Source organism: Chionomys nivalis, chromosome 9 (assembly GCF_950005125.1).
Source record: "Chionomys nivalis chromosome 9, mChiNiv1.1, whole genome shotgun sequence".
In the NCBI taxonomy this organism is placed as follows: domain Eukaryota; kingdom Metazoa; phylum Chordata; class Mammalia; order Rodentia; family Cricetidae; genus Chionomys; species Chionomys nivalis.
The window spans coordinates 80,554,197-80,576,603 of NC_080094.1; the positions used below are offsets into that span (position 1 = coordinate 80,554,197).

Consider the following 22,407-nt stretch of genomic DNA (forward strand, 5'->3'; position numbering starts at 1 on the left):
TCAGTCTCCTCGGCTCCTCAGCCTCCTCTTAGAGTCTTGAAAGGCTTGACATCAGACTTGCTACATGCTACATACATGTTTGTAATGCAATTCTCTTAAGTACATTTCACATGCCCTCCTAACCCTCTCACCGTGCTCTTCCCCTGGTGTCTCCTGAGCCTGCATGTGCTGCTGTTGGAGTCCTCAAGGGTGGGGGTGGGGAGGTTTTCCAGAGAATGGCCAGAATGAAAATTGTGGGACTAATCATATTAAAATCTGACTGCACTTAAACCCTCAAGGGTTTGGTTCTCAGGTGCCAAAGTGGCCCGGCGCTGATGCTCAGCTGGCCCTTGGCCGCCCTGCCACATGCTCCCCAGGTAATTGGTCTAGTGCACACCTGTGGCTGGAGCCCAGGAGTCCACTGCCTTCTCCCATTAAGGTCACTCTTTGACATCTGCCGGTCCTGCAAGCAGGTCACCCATTGATTAATGTACCCCCGTCCCTGTATTGTTTTCCTTGCTGCCTGGCCTTTTGTACACCCTATACTGAATGCCTTGGCCTGCCTGGTAGTTGCAACAATGTCAGGCAAGGGTTTCGTTCACAATCGGGCCTTTATGTCCTGAGACTGTCAGATGCGGTGGTGCACAGATAAAAGGGAGACACAATCTCTTCCAGTAAAAATGAAAACAAACCGAGGTAGCTTGTATTTTCTTTTGCAAAATTAGTTCCCCCCTTACCTCAAAAGAAGTATGTGCTCTTTGTAAGAAAAAGAGAAAAGAAAATCACTTTATAACTTCATAAGCTAGAGATGGTGAGCCCACTGTCACAGTGTTTTTTTCTGCACATCTGTGTGCTTCACAGTGAACTTAGCCTTGCCCCTTGGTTGTGAGACGTTAGTTCTCGTTCCCAGCATTGGTGAGTGGCCGCACGGTATGGGGTGACAGTGTACATGTATGCAGTTCCCATGCGGTAGCAGAGATCCCGAGGAATTGGTGCTATCTCTACTCTTGGTCACTTCTGATTGGAGATTGTGGGTCTGGGCTCTGGGAAGCAGGATGGTGGCACAGCAAACAGCCCACATGCTGCTCATTGAGACCTCAATTCAGACATCATAACAGGTGGCAGTTTTCACAGAGTCTGGAACACCAGGCACCTGTGAAGTGCTTTACGTGTGTTAATGTCACTTACATAGGTGAGGTGCGAGTGTCTGTGTGTGTGTTCACGTGGGCCACGTGCTTTACACGTGTTAACCCTTGACTTACTCATCCTCACAGCAGCCGCGAGGTACTGTTGTGTGTGTGTGCTCATGTGGACACACATGTGTACACATGCGTGTGAAAGCTGGACGGGCACGCCTCTGTCTCTCCAGCACTGAGTGCTCTCCCAGACCCCAGTGCTGGTTTATCATCCCTTTACAGCTGAGGAAATCTAGCAGCGCCCTTCTCCCTGGTATCGGCACTGTGCATCCTCCCTGCGACCAAGCCTTTCAGCATATCTGCAGTTGCTTCTTAGAATGCTCCATACTCTCTGTGGTCGCAAGTGGAGAGGCGGACAGAGAGGGTGGGTTCCCGGCATCCCACAGATTGCCTCTCCCAAACTCTACCAGCAGGTAGAATTCCAATAAAGTGAGGTCCGGAGAGGGATGGATGGTGCTTCTCAAATCTTCTTGCCTGCTGGGAATGAGGGATCTTTCCTCATTACAGTGTAAAGTAGGAGTCAGTCCCTGCCCCCAAAACTGTCCTCTGTCATCAGAGAACCTGGGAGGAAGGCTACCAGCAGCCTGGGATCCAGTCTCGGCCCCCCCCCCCCCCCCCCCCCCCCCGGACATCGCAGCCTCTCTAGCTGTGAGCCAGGCTGGTGGCAGGAACCGAGAGAAACAATGACTGTCTGTTGCCTGCTGCTCTTGCTTCTGTGAACCAGTGAGTGGTGTGGAGGAAAGGATGCCCCGCCCCATAACTGGGGCAGGGTGGGCGGAGCTTGTGGGGCTCTGGGAAGGGTTCACCTTCACAGGACAGCTGCTGTGTACGCTAGTTTAGGACAGGCCTCGCTAGGGTCTGTTGAAAGGACATTGCGGTGGCCACGGGAGGGGGAAGGTACATCATGGACATCAGTAGAGGGAAAGTGAAGAGAGGATTAAACCCGAGCGCGCCCACAAGGAGGAGAAAAAACTGGCAGAGACTGGGAAGGAACAGTCCTGATAGGAAGATGCTGGAGAACACTGTGTCACAGCAGCCAGAGCTGTCTCCCACCATGTCCTTAGCCCAGTCCAGGACTGGATTCATCCCCATTTAGACCGGGAACAGTGCAGTGCTGTAGTTAGCAGAGCAGATAGTGTCTACAGAACACTGAGAAATCAGGACATGTGAACTCCTATCCCTGGCTCCTGATAAGTGCTCTGCTTATCTCGGGCCTCAGTTTCCCCAGATGGAGCAGCTGCTGCTGCACTCCCCCAAGAGTCTACTCTCCCACCTGAATTTGTTGTCTGATGTCCCCGGGGCTGTCCACCGGGTGGCTGTCTGCAGTGTTGAGCATGAGTGAGCCCTGTGCCCTCTCCCATAGCCGTGGGAGAGCAGGAGTGGGCGCGGGTGTTGTCTGTGCACCATTCTCCACTCTTGAGACTTGTAGACTGTACCCGTGAACTCTCATTCTTGCTATGAGAAAGTCAATGTCAGTTGATTGACAGGTGAGTTTCGAAAACCTCCCTGAAGCCCAGCCAGCTCCTTTTTCTCCCTCACCTTCCACACACACCCTCCCTGGGCATGCCCTGTTATCACCATAGACCTTTGGATCTTACAGGCCCGGATTCAAACCCCAGCCCTACCTCTGCCTGGCTGTGTAGTCTCTGGAAGTTTCCTCCAACACTGATTCTGTTTTAAAAGCTTGGGTAATATTCCTCACCTGGGAGGATAGATTTCTGGGGACATGGCAGGCACACGCTGTTCTGCACTGGCGTCAGGCCTGAGATCAACACTCAGGAAAACCTCATTCCTCTTCCTTCCAAAGGACTGGCCAGAGCAATGGCAGCTGCTCCCGCATGGAGAATAAGAGAGGAATACGCCCCTGCTCCAGTTGGGTGTTCTAAGAATGGTCCCGCCCCCCAACACCTCCTGCATCCTGAAAGCTCAGAGACCTGGCCATAGCAGATGCTTCTGGTGCCCATAGCCTGAGCAGAACACATGTGGGGGTGGGGAGCTCTGGGTCCCCGGGATGTGTCAGCAGCTGAGTGCAAGGCTGGCCAAGTGTCTCCTCTAGGTCAGCCTCATACACCACACAGCAGGGTATCCTTCCAACCCAAGTTTGTGGGCTCCATTAAGATGGGCACCTTTGATAAGGGCCCAGGTTTCTCCACAGCATGTTCTTATAAATTACCTAATTTGATCCCCATAAATGCCCCCCCAACAGAGATTAAACAGGCATGAGGCTTCGCAATCGCAGGGTAGCGAGGATAACCTTCTAGCGAGCACTAGAATCAGGACATGCGGGGAGGCCCGCTTTAACTGCTGCTGCTCAGCCCCGTGCTGTGACCCAGTACCAAGGTCACATGAGTCCTGCTCGCTGGTGTCTACCAGGCCTCTGTGCCTCCTTCTCCATGCTGGAAGTAGCTGTGCCGAGGTCGCCTCTGTCATCTAGACACTGCTGGGGCAGGTGTGCCCTCTCCACACCTCGGAAGGCCGTCCCTTCCTGGGCTCCAGATATATACATAGCCATAGTCTTACATCAGCTTTTTGAGGGCCCAGGGGACCTACAAAGCCCCGCTGTGTGGACAGTGGAGGTCGTTTTTAAGGCTGTTGTGGACAATAGGAGCTTGATTCATGCCTGGGAGAGCTTCTCTGATAGTCTGCCTCTGTGGTCCTGGCTCCAGCTCCGCTCTGCTTAGTTTGCTGACAGCCAAGGGACTTCCAAAGCAAGGCTACTGCTTCCCTCCCATGTCCCTCCTTGCTCCTCTCAGTAGGATCTCGCCGTGTTTCCCTTCTTTTCCCGGCCTCATGGACAGGAGTGATCCTTCTGCCCCAGCCTCCTGAGTACTTCATCCGGAGACAAAAATGCCATCAGGGCTTGCTTTATTGAATACATATTTTTGGCTCACGGTAAAACAGTGGCTGAGAAACGCCCTAGGAAGCTGAGGCATGTCCCAGGGCTTGAGTTCCCCATCTGTACTGATGGGGTGGTGGAGCCTGTGCTCCTAGGGAGCAGTGGGGTTTGGGGTAAAATTCAGGGCTGGGCTCCATCCTCACTCCACCCTGCCTGCTGCACGTTGTATGGCCTTGGTCTACTCTCCTCTCCTCTCTGGGCTTCTCTGGCTCCATTTCAGAAGATAGCAAAGCTTCCCTTGTCTTGCTGAGGTGGCAGAGGGGAAACCATGTTGCAAAGCTCAAGAATGTGCAGCCCTTCATCCCTGACACTGGTTCTCAGGCCTGTGGGATGGGTGGAGACTGGACTGAGATGGGAACTGTGGTGGGAAGAGGCCCTTAGCAGGGACACGAACTCTCATTTCTCCCACAAGCATTGCTGGACCCCAGCCATACTTTTTTAGGAGATTTTCTGAGCTCACTCCCAGGATTCCCAAGAATGTCCAATTCTCAACCCCAGTCTGGTGTTCTTGGGGAATCCACCTGATGGGCCCTGCCCTGCATGCTAGCCCTGCAGCCTGTCAGCAGCTGGCGTCCCACTGCTCAAGGGACAGTGCAGCCCAGATTAGAGAGCGAGCTCATGGCTGTTTAGAGAGGACCACTGGGGACTGAGGGTCTGCCTTGAGGCCTCCCCTGGGGCCTCCCTAGCTCCTCCCCACTGCTCTGAACCTCTGTGTCTTTCTGCCCTCTCTCTTTTGCCTGTTGGCTGTTCAGGGCACACTCACACCCCCTCTTGGAGCTTGCTGAGTATCGTCATGGCAACCCTCCAGCCAAATTATTGAAGCACTTTTTATGCTCCCAATTGTTCCAGACAAGTGCTAATTCTGAGTGAAGAGAAGCAGTTGTTAGGGATGCTGAAGTCATGGGCTTTGTGCCAAGGGCCTGCTGCAGGGTGGGGTGGGCACCAGTGGTAGAGGAGGGTATGACCAGGGGAGGCATGGCCATCCAAAACATCCTGTCTGTTGCTTGTCTGCTCCCTTTCATTCCTCTTATGTCCCGTTCACATTATAAACACAAACATATGCATGTGCACACATACAAACACACACACAAGCACTTATACACGTAGAGACACACAAACACATGCATATACACAAGCACATATACACATAGAGACACAAACACATGCACAAGTACATATACACAAATATACACAAATACATGCACGCACACACACACACAAGCACATAGAGGCAGACAAACTCACACATGCACACACATACATACACAGAGTAACTGGGTTAGAGAAATCCCAAAGTATAGACTGACCCAGACAGCCCATCTGAAATACCACCTCTCATTGTGTACCTAGGTCCCTGAGATGCATTCTGGCAAGACTTAAGGGTAAGTGGGGGTGGGGCCGATATAGCAGCTTACCAGGGCTATGGCTCACAGTAGGTCTATGCCAGGGTAGTTCGGGAGCCACTGGGAGGGACCTGACACTCACCCAAACCCAGGGAAACCAGAAGAGGGACCCAGGAGCTGTCACCCTGGCTCTCTTCTTCAGCTGCCATATGTCCTTCAGGGCCTGCGAAGCTTTGGCTTCCTGAGATACCCTCACGTCCTGCCCTCTACCACCCTGGGGCAGCGTGCTAGGGCCTCCTTGGAAGCAGAGCAGTGAGCATAGATGGAGAGCTGATGAGAGCTTTTTAAAGCTGACTCTGCCCCAAAGCCAAAGTGTGGGTGGAGACAGTGGAGGAGATGGTGGCAGAGGCCGCTGTCTGTGCACTGCCATTTTACTTCATGTGCTCTCTGTGGACGGGGGCCTTCTCCCTCAGCCACGGCCTGGCCTGTTGGCCACTCTGGCCTGAGAAAAAGCTCCTGCTTCTTCAAATGGCTCTCCTTGTCCCTGTACCCTCCTCCAAAGATTCCAGACCTAGTAGCTGCCTCACCTCCCAGGCGGGACCCTGCAGCTCAGAGATAGGTTCTTAAAAGAACAGATTCAAAGTCGCAGGCCAGACAGCTGACTTCTGGTCTCATGTTAGTTTCTGTCAGCAGAGGACGGTAGGATAGGGTGAGCTGGGGCAAACCAAGGGCATGTTCCTGAGTCAGGCACACCCACCTGGCTTTGAATTCCTGCTTCAGGACTTGCAGGCTCTGGAAAAATACCAAGCCCCCCCCCCCACATGGTTCCATCTGTAAGTCAGATAAGGTGCTAGGACCCCTCAGAGGAGTCTGGACGGTGAATTAGGTGAGATGATGAACTTACCACGCCGGACCAGAGTCTGCGCGTGGCAAATGCTCAACTGAGCCCATTGCTGCGTCCCTCTGTGTGCCCAGCCCTGACAAGAAGATGACTATCCTGTACCTCTTTAATCACTACCCACCCCAGAGCATCGAAGCAAGGCCGTGTGTAAAATTAGACAATGTCCCCTACCAGAGTTCCCTGCCTTCCAAACTCAGCCCAGTGGGCAGCAGGAATCCAGTACCTGAGCAGTTCCAGTGGGCGACCTCACCCCCAGACTTACCACCATGTTTGTGACAGAACAGAAGGCTTCGCTGGGTATGCTGGCACATGCCTGGAATCCTAGTGTTTGGGAAACAGAGGCTGGAGGATCAGGAGTTCAAGGTTATCCTTGGCTACAGCAAGTTCCTGAGCCAGTGTAGGCTGCATGAGATCCTGTATCAAAATGGTCTGGAGAGCTCAGCCAGACAAGAACCCGAAGCTGATCCCTACCATCCATAGAAAAAAAAGTCAGGGCATGCTTGTAATTCCAGGGCAGGGCAGGTGGAGAAAGAAAGATCCCTTGGGCTCTTTGGACAGTCAGCCTAAGAAAGCACCAGGTCCAGTAAGAGACCCTGTCTCAAAACACGGTGGAAGGTTCCGGAGGAATACCACCTGAGTTGGCCTTTAGCCCCACCCCCAACACACACAGTACACATACACCAACACAAAATTTTTGAAAAATTAAGAAAAAAAATGAACTAATAGAAGGCATTGGATCTTTTGCCTGTGGAGGATGACTAGCTGGGGAATATTAAATAATGGGTTAATGTCCCTAGAGCCCCCTGGGCCCTCCTTTGGGTATGGGCAGCAGCACCGGATATACAGTCCAACACCAGGACTTCCACCCTAGAAACCTGATTTCAACTCTCCATGACTTATGACTTCCAAGCTGTGAGTCAGGCAGGGACATACAGACACGGAGCCCCAGATGTCCTGTGCAGTGGGGGTTTCCCAGATCCCTGGCATATCTTCCACCAAGACAGGCCTGGAAAGACTCAAGCATGACATCATAAGGACCAAGGGGGGTTGCCTTCATGCTAACCCATGCTGGGCTCTCTGAGGAACTGCCCACACTTAGACCATTGGCCCCAGACTTACTAGGGCTTTCCAGGTGAGAAGCCAAGAGTCAGCGTGACCAGCTCCAGGGACAGAACAAGTCCATGGCAGAGCAGGAGCAGGACTCTAGCTGTGCAACCTCCCGACCTGACAGTAACCCTTGGCGGCCGACTCTTGCGGGAGAGAGAGGTGCAGAAAGGCCACCTTTGGTGGAGTTAGTTCTTGCGCCATCCTGAGCGGAGGTAGTTGTGGATGAGTTAGGGCAGTGTGGGAGCTCAGATGGCTGCTTACTGTTGTTGCTGTTTGGTTAGGGGGAGCTGGAGCTTAGTAACTCAAGAATGCTGGGCAAAAGCTGCCACTGAGGCACGCTACAGTTCTCATTTTCAGGGGAAAACCCCATCTGTCCATCCTCTCTGTTATTCCTAGAGGCTTATGTGAGCAGTCCCCAGGCGAGAAGGATGACCTCGGGGCTAATTTGGGCTGCTTACTGTGAAGCACAAACCTCTCTCCCTATTGTCACTGCCCTGCCGGTGCCAGGCTCAGGAAATCCCCATCTGGGGGTAGAGAGGGACAGTCCAGGGCAGCTGCCCCTGGCTGGGAACTTGGAGCCAGGAGAGCTTCCTGTTAGAAAGGAAGGCTTGGCAGAGGCAAGGAGCCACAGGAAATGGTGAGAGCATGGTTGTCCATTGCAAAAAAGACCTAGGTGCCCCTTTGTGTGCCAGCTCCGTCCTGGGTGCTGGAGAAAGGCAGTGACCAGCGCCGAAGGCCCGGGAGGAAGAGAAGCAATGAGGCAACAAATAGGAAGAGTTCCCAGATGGAGATGGGTCCATGGCGAAGCAAGGCAGGTAGGGTGGCTGAGGGGCTGCCCTGAGGAAGGTGAGGCCCTGGACTCTCATCCGGTGAGAACCCTTCTCTTAGATTCTGACATTTTCTCTCAGTCTCTCTCATTGGTCTGGAGCTCATCAGCAGTCTGACTCAGCAGCTATCTACCTTGTTTTGGTTTAGTTTATCTTTTGGGTCTCTCACTGACCTGACACGCTCCTAGGGCTGACTGGCCAGTGAGTCCCAGGCATCTGCCTGTCTCCAACCTCCCCCCCTCACCCCCCCAGTTCTGAGATTGCAAGCATATGCTACCATGTCCCACTTTTTGACATGAGTTCTGTGGATCCAATTCAGAGATTCACGCTTGGATAGCAAGCCGTTTACTGACCAACTGACCACCTCGGCCCTGCTCCCAGAGTAGGCCTATCCTGGCCTTTCCCACACCTTCGGTCCTGATGAACCCCCACCCCACAGGCCTCCCCTACGCCCCATTCCTATTTGGGCAGATGAGGCACATGGCATATGTTGCTGCTCACATTCTACAGATGGCCGTTCAGCCAAGTGACCACTGCCATGGACGACATTGAGGGATTTACCTAGCTGTGCAGCTAACTAGAGGGCTCTGGCCAAGCCTCTTGAACCATTGGAGGAAGCTCTGTATAGATGACCCCGTTGCCCTGTGTCCCTGACCACTGACCAAGCTGGCAGTTGGTTGCCTGTTCACACAGGACAGTCCATCCTGGGCTCCCATAGATACCAACTCCTTTAGAACGTTAGCTGGCTTCAGGTATATCTGGTTCTAGAAAGTCCCATGTGACCATTAGCCACACCCAGATCCTTTCCTGACAGTCACTGACTTTCTGGGCCAACCCATCACTTCTTACTATTTTACAGTGACAGTCACCCCCCAACCCGGACATCTGAAATGACAGACTTGAAATACACCTTTCATCAAAACTTGGCTCCAGAGGCAATTTGAAGCCTTAATCTTTGGCACAACAGGAAGGCTGTAAGAGGTTGTGGGCCAAGGTCTGATCTGCCCCTTCGGATGTCTAAGTGGCTTTTCCAACCCAAGGACATCAGACATCAGTTTTCTGGGCTCTATTTCTGCCTGTCTCTTCTTGCAAGCCAGCCAATCTCTTTCTTGTAATATCTTGCTAAAAGCAGCAACAAGCAGCCAACACATGCAAATGGCTTTTTTGTGTGTACTCCTCCCAACCATCTTTCTAGAATTACATAGGCGCAGTAGGCATTCGGTCTGACTTCCAAATTACCACACATGATGTTGGTGATCATCATAACAAAGGTCCCCAGCTTTTTCCTCCTCAGTAGCTGTTTAAGCCAGTACTAGAATTTGAGGGGGTTCATCTGGGACAGTTTTCCCATCCTGGTATCCCTAATGATATTCGAGCATTGCTAAACTTCTGTTAAATCAATGCCAAGAACAGTGTCCTCAAGTTTAAGGAATATGCAAACTGATTTTGCTCTTTCACCCGATATAATTTTGATCTGATATAATATAATTTCAAGTCCCACCCAGGCCGAAAGTAAGTTTTGATGGACAGCTGGCAGACTACCATGACACCCCCCTTCCCCTGATAGTTAGTGGTACCCTTGAACGCTTGCTGGAGCCAAATGCTGAGAAGTTAGCTTTGATCCCCATGACCTGCCCCACACCCCATCTTCAGACAAATCACAAAGCAAAACATTTTCCTGCATCTCCGTGGCCTCAGGCCTCATGCAAGGCTTTAGTGGCCTCAGTCTGAGGTCATGTGGCAATTGTCTGAGTGAGTTCCCCTCTCCTTCCCACGCCTCTCTCCTCACAATATCCAGAATGAGCGTTGAAAAACATCAACCAGAGGAAATTCCTTCAATGCCCTACTATGCCCTCATGATGAAATTCCGCTTCTGCTGCATGGCCTCAAGACCTTCAGATCTGTCCCCCGCTTCTCATCCTCTCCTGCTCAGTCTCACAGGCTGCCCTCACCGAGGGCTGCCTCGGGCTGCCTTGTGCCAAGGATCCTGACGCCAAAGGCTTTCTTCCCGCCTTGGCACCCCTCCCCACAGTGTAGTGGGTAAGAGTGAGCACTCGGGAGTCACGTGCCTGGATCTCAGCTGTGCTGCTGACCAGCTGTGGGGCAAGCCACTTAGTTCTCCTGTGCCTTTGTTTCCTCATGCATGCGCAACCCTGGTAGTGGTTCTGGTTTCCCAAGGCTGCTGAGAAGACAACATGGCGTGGTTGGCATGAGCTGATGCACAACCAGACTTGCTTCAGTGCATTACTGTAATTGTCAGGTGCTGGCTGAGTGCCCCCCCCCACTTGAAGAAGCCTTCCCCGCACACCTCTTTCTCTGCATTTCCATTAAGTCACCTGCTCTTTGGTGTTTTCATGCCCCCCACTAGAATGCAACTTTTATGATGGAAGCTATGGGCTCCTTTTTCTCTCTCCGTCTCTTGACAAACCCATGTAGCTCAGGCTGGCTTTGAACTCCTGATTCTCTGGTCTCTCACCTCTCAGTCTCTCATTCACCATTGCTCCCATTTAGTTCTTGAGCTCCCACACAAATTCTCTCCCTCCCTCCCTCCCTCCCTCCCTCCCTCCCTCCCTCCCTCCCTCCTCCCTCCCTCCCTCCCCACCCCTCTCTCTCTGTTTTCGAGACAGGGTTTCACTGTAGCTTTTTGCTTGTCCTGGAACTAGCTCTTGTAGACCAGGCTGGCCTGGAACTCACAGAGATCTGTCTCCTCTGCCTCCTGAGTGCACCACCACCTACACACAAATTCTTAAAAGACCCTGGTGAAGCCGGGCGGTGGTGGCACACGCCTTTAAGCCCAGCACTCGGGAGGCAGAGGCAGGCAGATCTCTGTGAGTTCGAGACCAGCCTGGTCTACAAGAGCTAGTTCCAGGACAGGCTCCAAAGCCACAGAGAAACCCTGTCTTGAAAAACCAAAAGAGGCAGAGGCAGGCGGATCTCTGTGAGTTCGAGGCCAGCCTGGTCTACAAGAGCTAGTTCCAGGACAGGAACCAAAAGCTACAGAGAAACCCTGTCTCGAAAAATCAAAAAAAAAAAAAAAAAAAAAAAAAAAGACCCTGGTGAGTGGGTACGTATGGAGGCCGAACCCTGATAACCCTCCATTGCCAGAGGCCATGAGCATCCTGGTTCCGCAGGGCGCTCAGAGTTACCTCCTGGGGCCTTGGGGCATGAGCAAGAGCTGCCCTGTGACCTTTCCAAGGTCTTGTTTCACTCACTGGTGGGATTTGTCTTGAAAATGCTCTGGAGTTCACCCTACCCGTTTCCATCCGTTTCTAGTGGACTAGTTAATTATCCCTTCCGAGCCTCCCTTTTCTCATGTGAAATTGAAGGAATACTAATTATCCCACTCGGCTGTTAGGAGGATGAACAAGATAATGTATGTACAGGGAGCTCGCTGGCTGGCTCTGATAGAAGGAGTGCTCCAGATGGGAGCTATTATTGTTGTTGTTAGTTCCCTATCCAAGTGCCACTCTGCGGTTCATGAATGGGGGTGCCACAGGGACTTGGGGTGGAGAGAGTGAGGAGATAAGCATGTAGGGAAGAACCGGAATGGAATACGTGTTTGTATTCGTGCGTGAGCGTCTCTCTCTCTCTCTCTCTCTCTCTCTCTCTCTCTCTCTCTCTCTCTCTCTCTCTCTCTCTCTCTCTCTCTTTCTCTCTCTCTCTCTCTCTCCCCCTCCCCACCCACCCCATACTGTAAGATGGCTGGGGAGTGGGGGTTGGCAGGACTTCAGTAGCCTGCCCATTTCTCGGAGTTCAGCTCCGGGCGTCCTGGCTGCGAATACCAGCAGCTGCCCTGTAGCCAGTGCGTCTGGCGCGGTTCCAGGCAGAAGAGTCTGCGCCTCCGGAGTGATTGGAACTGGGGGCCGGGGAAGCGACCTGAAACCCCGCAGCCACTCGGGTCAGTCTAGACTTGAGTCTGAGGGTGTCCCAAGACCGACAGCGGTGGCCCAGTTCTGTGGGTCGGGGTAACAGGGTCCCTGAGCAGCGGGGTGTTCACGCTGGATGGACCGCGGCAGGCGGGGCGTGCCTTCCGGAGCGTGGCTGGCGGGGCCCGGAGGGCGGGGCCGGGAAAGGGGCCGTTACTTTCCCAGAGTGGCGGGGAGGGCGACGTCAGGCGGAAGGGCGCGGGGCTCGCACGCTTTAAATGGCATTCGCTGTCATCCGAGCTCGCAGTCGTGTGGGCAGAGGCGGGCTATATAAGCGGCGAGGCGGGCCGCCGCGGGGCACACGGCGACAGCGACAGCAGCGGCCGGGAGCTTCTAGGAGCGCCGCGGAGTAGCGCAGCACAATCCCGCGTCCCCCGACGGGCCCGCTCGCCCGCCATCCCTCCACGGCAGGGCCGGCTCGGGCCAACGAGGCCCGCCGCCACCCCGCAGCAGATTTGGATCCCCCGCCCGGAGAGCCTCAGGCTGCCGCCTCCCGGGGGACCCCGGAGCCGCGGCCGCCCCCGGAGAGCCCGGGCGCCCCGCCGCCCCCCGGCCCCGCAGCCACCGACGGCGCCATGGCAGCCGCCAAGCCTGGCGAGCTCATGGGCATCTGCTCCAACTACCAGGCGGTGATGCCGCACTTCGTGTGCCTGGCCGATGAGTTCCCGCAGCCGGTGCGGCCCGCCAAGCTGCCCAAGGGCAAGGGCCGGCTGCGGCGGCCGCGCCAGTCCCGCTTCAAGACGCAGCCGGTGACCTTCGACGAGATCCAGGAGGTGGAGGAGGAGGGGGTGTCCCCGATGGAGGAGGAGAAGGCCAAGAAGTCGTTCCTGCAGAGCTTGGAGTGCCTGCGCCGCAGCACGCAGAGCCTGTCGCTGCAGAGGGAGCCCCTCGGCAGCTGCAAACTGAGGAACAGCCTGGACTCCAGCGACTCCGACTCGGCCCTGTGAGGCAGCAGCCGATTTGGGGACTCGCTCCGCCAACACGCGCCAGAGAGCAGCGGGCGCACCCGGAGGGGACCCGCACCCCGAGGCGGCCCCCGACCACCGGGGATCTGCACTCCTCGCTCGTTCTGACTCTTGCCCGGCCGAGGACACGCCGGAGCCCCGGAGCCCGTTCGGGGACGCCAGGGAGGGGAGTCGCTTTCTTTGCCCTTGTAAATGTTTATTTTTTAACTCTTTCCCAGTAAGAACTCTGCTGTGAGTGTGCGCGGGAGGTGGCCCGCGCTGAGTCGGCTCGCCGCGACCCTGGGGTCGCCGCTGCAAAGCCTTTGGTTTGCAACTCCGATTTTGCACACCGCTCCACTGTGCCCCACCCCCAGCGCACATCCGTTCACACTCACGCGACACTCTAGCTGAACACTTTTATAATTGTTGGGCTGGCAGAGGGGACTTGGGGCGCAGCGCGCCTGCTGCTGCAGCCGAAGGATTGATATTTATTTTTGCATTGCAATAGCTGAAGGCGTTTTATTTAACGGTCTTTTTACCTGGATGTTGTCTGTGAGGCGTCCGAATGGACACAAATAAAGTCAATATATTTACACAGTGCACTTTTCCAGCCTTTGGACTTCTTGAACCTTAGGGGTCCGGTTTGGATGGCAGAGGAGGAGGAAATATGGATGAGGAAGGGGCAGGGAGGGCCAAGTGGGGATAACCTAGAAAACTTCCTTCTCCACAGTGAGGCTACGTCTTCGGTGCACCTGCCTACCTAAGTGGGTCCCCACCCGGCCGAGGGTGCTCCTGCAATCCTGTCTGCTTTCCACATGGCCTGAGAAGCGAGGCTGGTGCTCTGAGGATGGAGAGCGAGCGCTCTCTGTACAGTTGACCTCCCAGGGAGGTTTAGGTCACCTAGCACTCTCTGCCCTTTCCTGACAATGACTTCTTGGTGGTGGTGGTGGAGGGGAAGTCCTGGGAGACAGTAGGAGACCGAATCCGAACCAACAATGGGAAAGTCGGACTGGGATATTTGAACTAAGGGAGAGCGAGTGTGTGGGTGCACGTTCACTGTGCCGCGGGTGAGCGAATCTCCCCCCCCCCTCCTTTCCCACCCCCTCACTCCGCCCTGACTCAGCTCAGTGCTTGGTGCACCTGTGCTTTGGGTGAATCAGGTCTCTTCCTCCTAGGCTCCTCAGGCTACCATGGAGGGAGAGCCAGCAGGGCGGCGAGATTCCCCCGCATCCTCACCTTTTATCAGCTTGGGTCTTTCTTTGTTGACAGAGTAGGAAACAAACACAGCAGCCCGGAAGAAACCACAGGGAGAGCCGAGGGATGCAGGTTCTTCTGACTCTGGGTCTACTTTCCCTTCCCAGGGCTCCTCTGTCGCCGCCTCACATTCTACACCCGAAATCCTCCCAGCTAGAGATGTAGCAGTGCTGCCGGGTGGCAGGGGACGACCGCGGTAACAAACAACATTCGGCATAGAAGAGCCGGTACTCATACCCAGCCCTTGACCAACTGTGCAGAATTCATTAGTCCATGGCTCACCTGGGCCAGACTGCAAAATCGGAGAATAGAAACTCTGCTCAGAGGTAGCCACGTCTGTGTGTTCGGGCGCCTCCTAGTGGTGGGGTTAGAATGTGTGCGTGTGGGGAGGTCTGTCTGTCTGGGGAGGTCTGTCTGTCTGTCTGGGGAGGTCTTTCTGTCTGCCTGCCTGCCTGTCTGTCTGTCTTCCTGCACATGGCCCACTTAGGATCTGAAATGCCCCTTCTCACATTATCTCGTGAAGCCCTACTATCTGCAAGACAGAAAGCAGAGGAAACGAAGCAAACCACAAAATATGCACACAAGTGAGAAAGGATGCCTCCCTACTGGCTCAGAGACGGGAGGGCAGACACAGGGTGCTAGTGACTGGGCTTTTATCCCCATCCCAGCCCCTGAGAACACCATGACACTCAAAATAGCTCCATTGTAGCAGGAAGCCTAACAGACTTGCCCTTAGCTGCCAGAGTCTCACTCTTGGGAGGCGACTGTGGTTGATAGTAGTCGCTGCCGTTGTCAGGCTGGGCTAGCCTGAGCTCCAGGGCTGAGGACAGGAGGTTACAGCTCCACTAATTCTTGTCTCAGTTCTTCAACTGTGTCTTCTTTTCCTCCCCAAGAGCCATTTACTCCAGGTGTCTGAGAGATCCATCTACCTCACTGAAGGCCTTCCTTGAGTGTCTCCAGGGATGGTCCTCATGTACATGGAAGAATATCGTAGGAACCATACCCATTCCTCTGGCACTCTGCTCAGCCACTAGCGGGAACCAGTGCCAGCTAACCACTTCTGAAATGTTATCTGGGTTTAAGAGACTCAAGAGGTAGTGGGGACTGGCTGGAGAGATGGCTCAGTGGTTAAGAGCACTGACTGCTCTTCTAGAGGTCCTGAGTTCAATTCCCAGGAGCCACATGACAGTTTGCAACCCCAGGATAAGAGACTCTGACACAGACATACATGCAGGCAAAACACCAATGAACATGGAGGGGAGGGCAGCAGGGAAGCCATGAGTTCATCATATGAACTTCCTGAGGGGTGATCATATGTTTGATGATGGTGGTGGTGGTGATGGTGGGTGATCATATGTTTGATGGTAGTGGTGGTGGTGGTGTGTGTGTGTGTGTGTGTGCATATGTGTGTGTGTGTGTGTGTGTTTGGGGGAGGTGATAAGAAGAAGGGGGAGGGTCTTATTTGTCCCAGTGGCCTTCAGATCTCAATGCAGCTGAAGACAGCCTTGAGCTTCTGCTCCTCCGGCCTCCACTTCCCAAGCACTGGCACTAGAGGCACGCTTCACCACTCTACTTTGTTTTGGACTATTTGATGTTGACTGTTCAGGAAATACTTGTTCACTGTAGGGCAAAGCTCACCCTCTTATAGGCGGGCATTTTGGAAAAATGGGTCTGCCTTTAGTGTCAGTGCACATGGATCTGCATCACACTTTAATAAACCCTACTGGGTATCGAGCCTACATTTATTCAAGCTAAGGTCCCTACCTATAGGCACAGAACTGATATTCTGTTTGCCCCAGGTTCTTAGTTTGGTCTCTAAGTAGCAGTTCTGAGAGATGATGGAAAAAGATGCGCAGGAGAGTCATTGACCCAGAGAGGGGCTAGGAGAGAAACACAGAGGTTTCACTGTGGCCATGCCCGGGAGGAAGCAGGCCAGGAATGCGGGTGCCTGGTGCAGCTGAAGAGGGAGCTAAGTCTTGGGGGCAGGGCTCCTCCAAGGTGCCTGGGAAGAGTTCAAGGCCACTGCTTACCTCCCCTTAGGAGGTACTGAGATTACAGATGCTGGCCACTGCCTGTCCCAAATATGATCTTCAGGGATTGGACTCAGGTCATCAAGCTTAGACTGTGGGCAGTGCTTTTACCTGCTGAACCATTTTGTTTTTATTGATTGAATGTTATTGTTCAAGAAGGAATAAAGGAATAAGAAATAGTGACCAACACCGACTCCCAAGGAGGCCAGGTCCTCTAACATTCTCTTTGCTGGTGCTGTGGCCCCAGAAGATGACAGAGAAAGGAGAGTCTCAGAATGGAGTTGGTCAAACAGGCAACTTCTTTCTCAGATCAGGAAGCAGGTCAGGTTGTTCTGTGGCTCTGCCAGCGACTCCTCCATTTTCCCGTTAATTTTCTTTCCCAAGTGGGAATTTTAACATGCTTTTCTGATTCCAGTCCACCGCTGTAAGTGGGGGTGGGGTGGATAGAGTGGGGGTGAGGTGGATGTTGGCATCTCTTGCAGTTGGTCTCTAATAAACTACGCGGGATCTCTTGCGACTTCTTGTTTACAGGCTTGCCTCACGCTTCCCATCCTCCTGCCTCTGCAGTTTGTCTTCCCAGGATGTGCCCCACAATTAGAACTGAAGCAGAAGCCATGAAGGAACTCTGCCTGAGGGCTTGCTCCTCATGGCTCGCTCAACCTGCTTTCTTATACCACCCAGGACCACAAACCTAGGGGTGACATCGCCCACAGGGGGCTGGGTTCTCCACATCAATCATTAATCAATAAAATAGCTCACAGACTTGCCTATCAGCAAGCTGATGGGAATGTTTTCTCAATTGAAGTTCTTTCTTTCTAGATGATCCTTGACTGTGTCAATTTATACACACACACACACACAAAATAATCAGAACAGGATTGTTATTAATTTCTTTTTTCAATTCCATTGAAGCCTGATAGTGTTTTTTATAGCAATTATCTTCCTGTAAGTTGTTGAGGTTATTCTCTATGACCTGGTGAAAGTCACAAGAAATATGACAATTTATTTGTAATATATTACTTTTGTATACTAAATATGTCTAATAAATGACATTATTAATATAGCCTCTGTAACTGTGACATAGACAAAGATATTTACCACCATTTTTTTTTTTTTTTGCATGAGAGGGATTCAGCCTCAAAGCAAGGAATAGCTTAGGGGCGTCCATTCTTATGTGAGCCTATTATTCCAGCACTTTCAAAATAGCTGCCAGGAGACAGGGAGGGGTATGGCCAAGCAAGGACATGAAGAAATGAAGTCAGCATAAGTCATGTGAGAAAGAGGCATATGTGTGGCTCCTGGCTTGCAGAATGAGTGGAAGAGAATCTGAGTGGATCCTAGCAGTGTCCAGACAATTGTTTTCCCAACTGTGTTACCAAGTCTCTTAATTGTGTGGGTCCCCAAACAGTGTCTAAGGAAGACATACTTCTTGATATCTACTTTAGATGAGCAGGACAGACAAGGTAGATTCTTCCAGGGGATAAAATCAGGCAGCAGGGTCCCCACCATTCCTGCGACATCCTTTGTCATCCATGTATGCCTCCTCTTCAGAACAGGAGTATTTATCATGGTTTTCCTTCGCCTACTTGGCAGATGAGTGGGGCACATGATTATCTTTTAGGTCATTGTGGTAGTTTGAATGTAATTGGCCCCCATAATCTCTTAGGGAGCAGCACTATTAGGAGGTGTGGAGGCCTTGTTGAAGGAAGTGTGTCATTGTGCGGGTGGGCTTTGAGGTTTCCAATGCTCAGAATACTGCCCAGTTGGTCAGTTGACTTCCTGTTGCCTGTAAGTTGTTGAACTCTCAGCTACTTCTCCAGCACCATGTCTGCCTGCATGCCACCATGCTCCCCGCCATGATGATAATGGACTGAACTCTGAAATTGTAAACGAGCCCCTTCCCAACTAAATATTTTCCTTTATAAGAGTTGCTGTGATCATGGTGTCTCTTCACAGCAATTGAAACCCTAAGGCAATCATCATTCTTTTTGTTTGATTTTGTTTTTAGAAGTGAAAATAAATGTTTTTTTTTCCCCATACAGTAGATTCTGATCATGGTTCCCCTTCCTCTGTCTCTTCCAAAATCTTCCCTCCCTCGTCCAACTCCATGCCTTCTTTCTCTTTATACTTAGAAAACAGGCTAATAAAAACAAACAAATTGCAATAAAACAAAGAAATAAGTCATCCTCATGAAGAACCATAGCTGAACCTGTGGACAACTCTGTACTTAACTCATTGGGTGAACTTTAGTTGAATACCCATAGGGAAGGGTTATGTGTACCCTATTTGTGGGAGAAAAAACCTGTGCAGATAAGCAGTGGCCATGGCAGGGGCTATGGTAGGCACTGGTAGTGGGCTTCTGAAATCTGTTCCATTCTTTTCTGAGTCATGAAGTTAACCTGCTCCCAGCCCACCCTTGCCCGTCGCAGATTTTCTTCAATAAAACGTATGTGCAAATAATAATTGCCACATTTGATCCACGTACATGACCACTGACATGCAGGCTATATCAGTCAGGGTACTCTAGAGTTGCAGAACTTACAGAATCTCTGTCTATCTATCTGAATTTATTGAACTGACTTACAGGCTACAGTCCAACAATGGCTAGCTGTCAATGGAAAGTCCAAGATTCTGGTAGTTTCTTTGTCCCATGAGGATGTGTATCTCAGCTGATCTTCTGTCCGTGGTGGAATCCTGAAGAAGTAGGCTCCAAGGCCAGCGAAGGAATGGACGAGCTGACGAAGTAAGGGCAAACAGGAGAAGAATGAACAACCCCTTCCTACTTCCGTTGTCCCTATACAGGCTTCCAGCAGATGGTGTGGTCCAGATTAAAGGTGTGCTGTCCCACCTGAAGATCGGGATTAAAGGCATATCTCATCCTGCCTCAAGATCCTGATCCATAATTTTGTTAAAAATATTTTCTGGGCCTTTGAGCTGTGACTCTTCTCCTTTTTCTATCCCTATTATTCTTAGGTTTGGTCTTTTTATTGTGTCCCATATTTCCTGAATGTTAAAAAAAAAAAAACAAGATACTCCCTGGGCTCCCTGCAGGGGCTCTACACCCCGCATACTGCCTCTCTCTTCTTGTCCCACCCAGCTTGCATCCAGAACCCTTCTCCCTTCTGCCCCCTTTCCTCTTTGGGCACATAACACCATCCAGCTCAGTCTGTCTGGCGCTGGGGGCAAATCCTCAGGGCAAGTAGGCAGACGAGACTTCCTTTGTTTCACTGGCCTGCCTGCACCAAGCAAGGTAGGCGCTTTGTTTACGAACTACCCAACCTGCAGGGAGATTTGATCTTGGCACCAGGAGAGCCATCAGTGGGAGAGCTAATCTGGGTACCAGGAGAGCCGTCTTTGGGCACGGAGATCCGATATTGGTACCAGGAGAGACATCACTGGAGCACCAGGAGAGCTATCACTGCAGAGTGCCATCACTGGGAAGGTACATCAGTAGGCAAGGAGACCTGATCCGGTAAAAGAAGATCCATAGGGGAGCATTCGGAGAAAGAGATGGGCAGGCGCCAATGCAAGAATGCACCCAACAATCTGAAAAACTATATGAAACCACCAGAACCCAGCGACCTCACAACAGGAGGAGATGAACACCTTAATCATGAAGAAGTAGATAAAATTGACTTTATGAAAGTGATTGACGCCCTTAAACAGCATGTAAAAAATGCCCTTATAGAAATGGATGAGAAGTATAACAGAAAGTTTGAAGAATTGAGTAAATCAGTGAATGATACCCTAGGAAACCAAGGAAAAACAATCAAACAGATAATGGAAACAGTTCAAGACTTAAAAACTGAAATGGAGGCAAAGAAGAAAACACAAACAGAAGGCCAGTTGGACAGGGAAAATCTAGGTAAACGAATAGAGACTACAGAAGCAAGCATAACCAACAGAATACAAGAGAAGAAAGAATCTCAGATTCTGAAGATACCATAGAGAAAATAAACACGCTGATCAAAGAAAACAGCAAGGCCAACAAATTCTCATCACAAAACATTCAGGAAATATGGGACACAATAAAAAGACCAAACCTAAGAATAATAGGAATAGAAGAAGGAGAAGAAGCGCAGCTCAACGGTCCAGAAAATATATTTAATAAAATTATAGAAGAAAACTTTCCCAACCTAAAGAAAGATATACCTATGAAGGTTCAAGAAGCATACAGAACACCGAATAGGCTGGATCAAAAAAAAAAAAAAACATCCTCTCGCCATATAATAATCAAAACACAAAGCATACAGAATAAAGAAAGAATACTAAGAGCAGCAAAGGAAAAAGGCCAAGTTACTTATAAAGGTAAACCTATCAGACTTACACCTGACTTCTCTATGGAAACCATGAAAGCCAGAAGGTCCTGGATAGATGTACTGCAGAAACTAAGAGACCATGGATGCAAGCCCAGACTACTATACCCAGCCAAGCTTTCGTTCACTATAAATGGAGAAAACAAAATTTTCCAGGATAAAAACAAATTTAAACAATACGTAGCCACAAATCCAGCCTTACAGAAAGTAATAGAAGGAAAATCACTAATCAAGGAGTCCAACAATGACCACAATAACTCAGACATCTAGAGACCCTTTACCAGCGCAACTCAAAGAAGGGAAACACACAAAATCTACTACTAAAAAAGTGACCAGAGTTAACAACCACTGGTCATTAATATCACTTAATGTCAATGGACTCAACTCACCTATAAAAAGGCACAGACTAAGAGATTGGATACGAAAACAGGATCCAACATTCTGCTGTTTACAAGAAACACACCTTAACCACAAAGACAGGCACCTACTCAGAGTAAAGGGTTGGGATAAGGCTTATCAAGTAAATGGACCTAAGAAACAAGCAGGTGTGGCCATACTAATTTCTAACAAAGTTGACTTCAAACTTAAATCAATCAGAAGAGATGGAGAGGGACATTTTCTACTCATAACAGGAACAATTCATCAGGATGAAATCTCAATCCTGAATATCTATGCCCCTAATATAAAAGCACCCACATACGTACAAGAAACATTGTTAAAACTCAAGGCAGCCATCAAACCGCACACATTAATACTAGGAGACTTTAATACTCCTCTCTCACCAATGGACAGGTCAATTAGACAGAAACCTAACAGAGAAATAAGAGAATTAATGGAGGTAATGAATCAAATGGACTTAACAGACATCTATAGAATATTCCACCCAAATAGGAAAGAATATACCTTCTTCTCTGCAGCTCATGGAACCTTCTCAAAAATCGACCACATACTTGGTAACAAAGCAAACATCCACAGATACAAAAAAATATTAATAACCACCTGTATCTTATCAGATCACCATGGATTAAAGCTAGAATTCAGCAACAATGCTACCCCCAGAAAGCCTACAAACTCATGGAAACTGAATAGTCAACTACTGAATCATACCTGGATTAAGGAAGAAATAAAGAAAGAAATTAAAAGCCGGGCGGTGGTGGCGCACGCCTTTAATCCCAGCACTTGGGAGGCAGAGGCAGGCGGATCTCTGTGAGTTCGAGACCAGCCTGGTCTACAAGAGCTAGTTCCAGGACAGGCTCCAAAAACCACAGAGAAACCCTGTCTCGAAAAACCAAAAAAAAAAAAAAAAAAAAAAAAAAAAAAAAAAAAAATTAAAGTCTTCCTTGAAGACAATGAAAATAAAGAAACAACATACTCAAACCTATGGGACACTATGAAAGCAGTCCTGAGAGGAAAGTTCATAGCACTAACTGCCCACTTAAAGAAAACAGAGAAAGCACACATTGGAGACTTAACAGCCCACCTGAAAGCTCTAGAAAAAAAAGAAGCAGACTCACCTAGAAGGGGTAGAAGACTGGAAATAATCAAACTGAGGGCTGAAATCAACAAAATAGAAACACAGAAAACAATTGAAAGAATCAATGAATCAAAAAGCTGGTTCCTGGAGAAAATCAACAAGATTGATAAACCCCTATCCAAACTAATCAAACGGCAGAGAGAGAATTTGCAAA

At 50.8% G+C, this 22,407-nt stretch overlaps 1 protein-coding gene across 1 annotated transcript; it reads left to right on the forward strand.

Moving 5' to 3' along the window:
* Positions 1 to 12,363: 12,363 nt before the first annotated feature.
* On the forward strand, positions 12,364 to 13,713 carry C9H11orf96 (chromosome 9 C11orf96 homolog). Its single transcript, XM_057781334.1, has one exon. It carries the CDS (start codon positions 12,751 to 12,753, stop codon positions 13,120 to 13,122), a length of 372 nt encoding a protein of 123 aa, XP_057637317.1. The 5' UTR covers positions 12,364 to 12,750; the 3' UTR covers positions 13,123 to 13,713.
* The last annotated feature ends 8,694 nt before the right edge of the window (positions 13,714 to 22,407 follow it).

Coding starts and splice junctions, on each gene's coding strand:
- C9H11orf96 (XM_057781334.1), top strand. CDS start 12,751: ATGGCAGCCGCCAAGCCTGGCGAGCTCATGGGCATCTGCTCCAACTAC.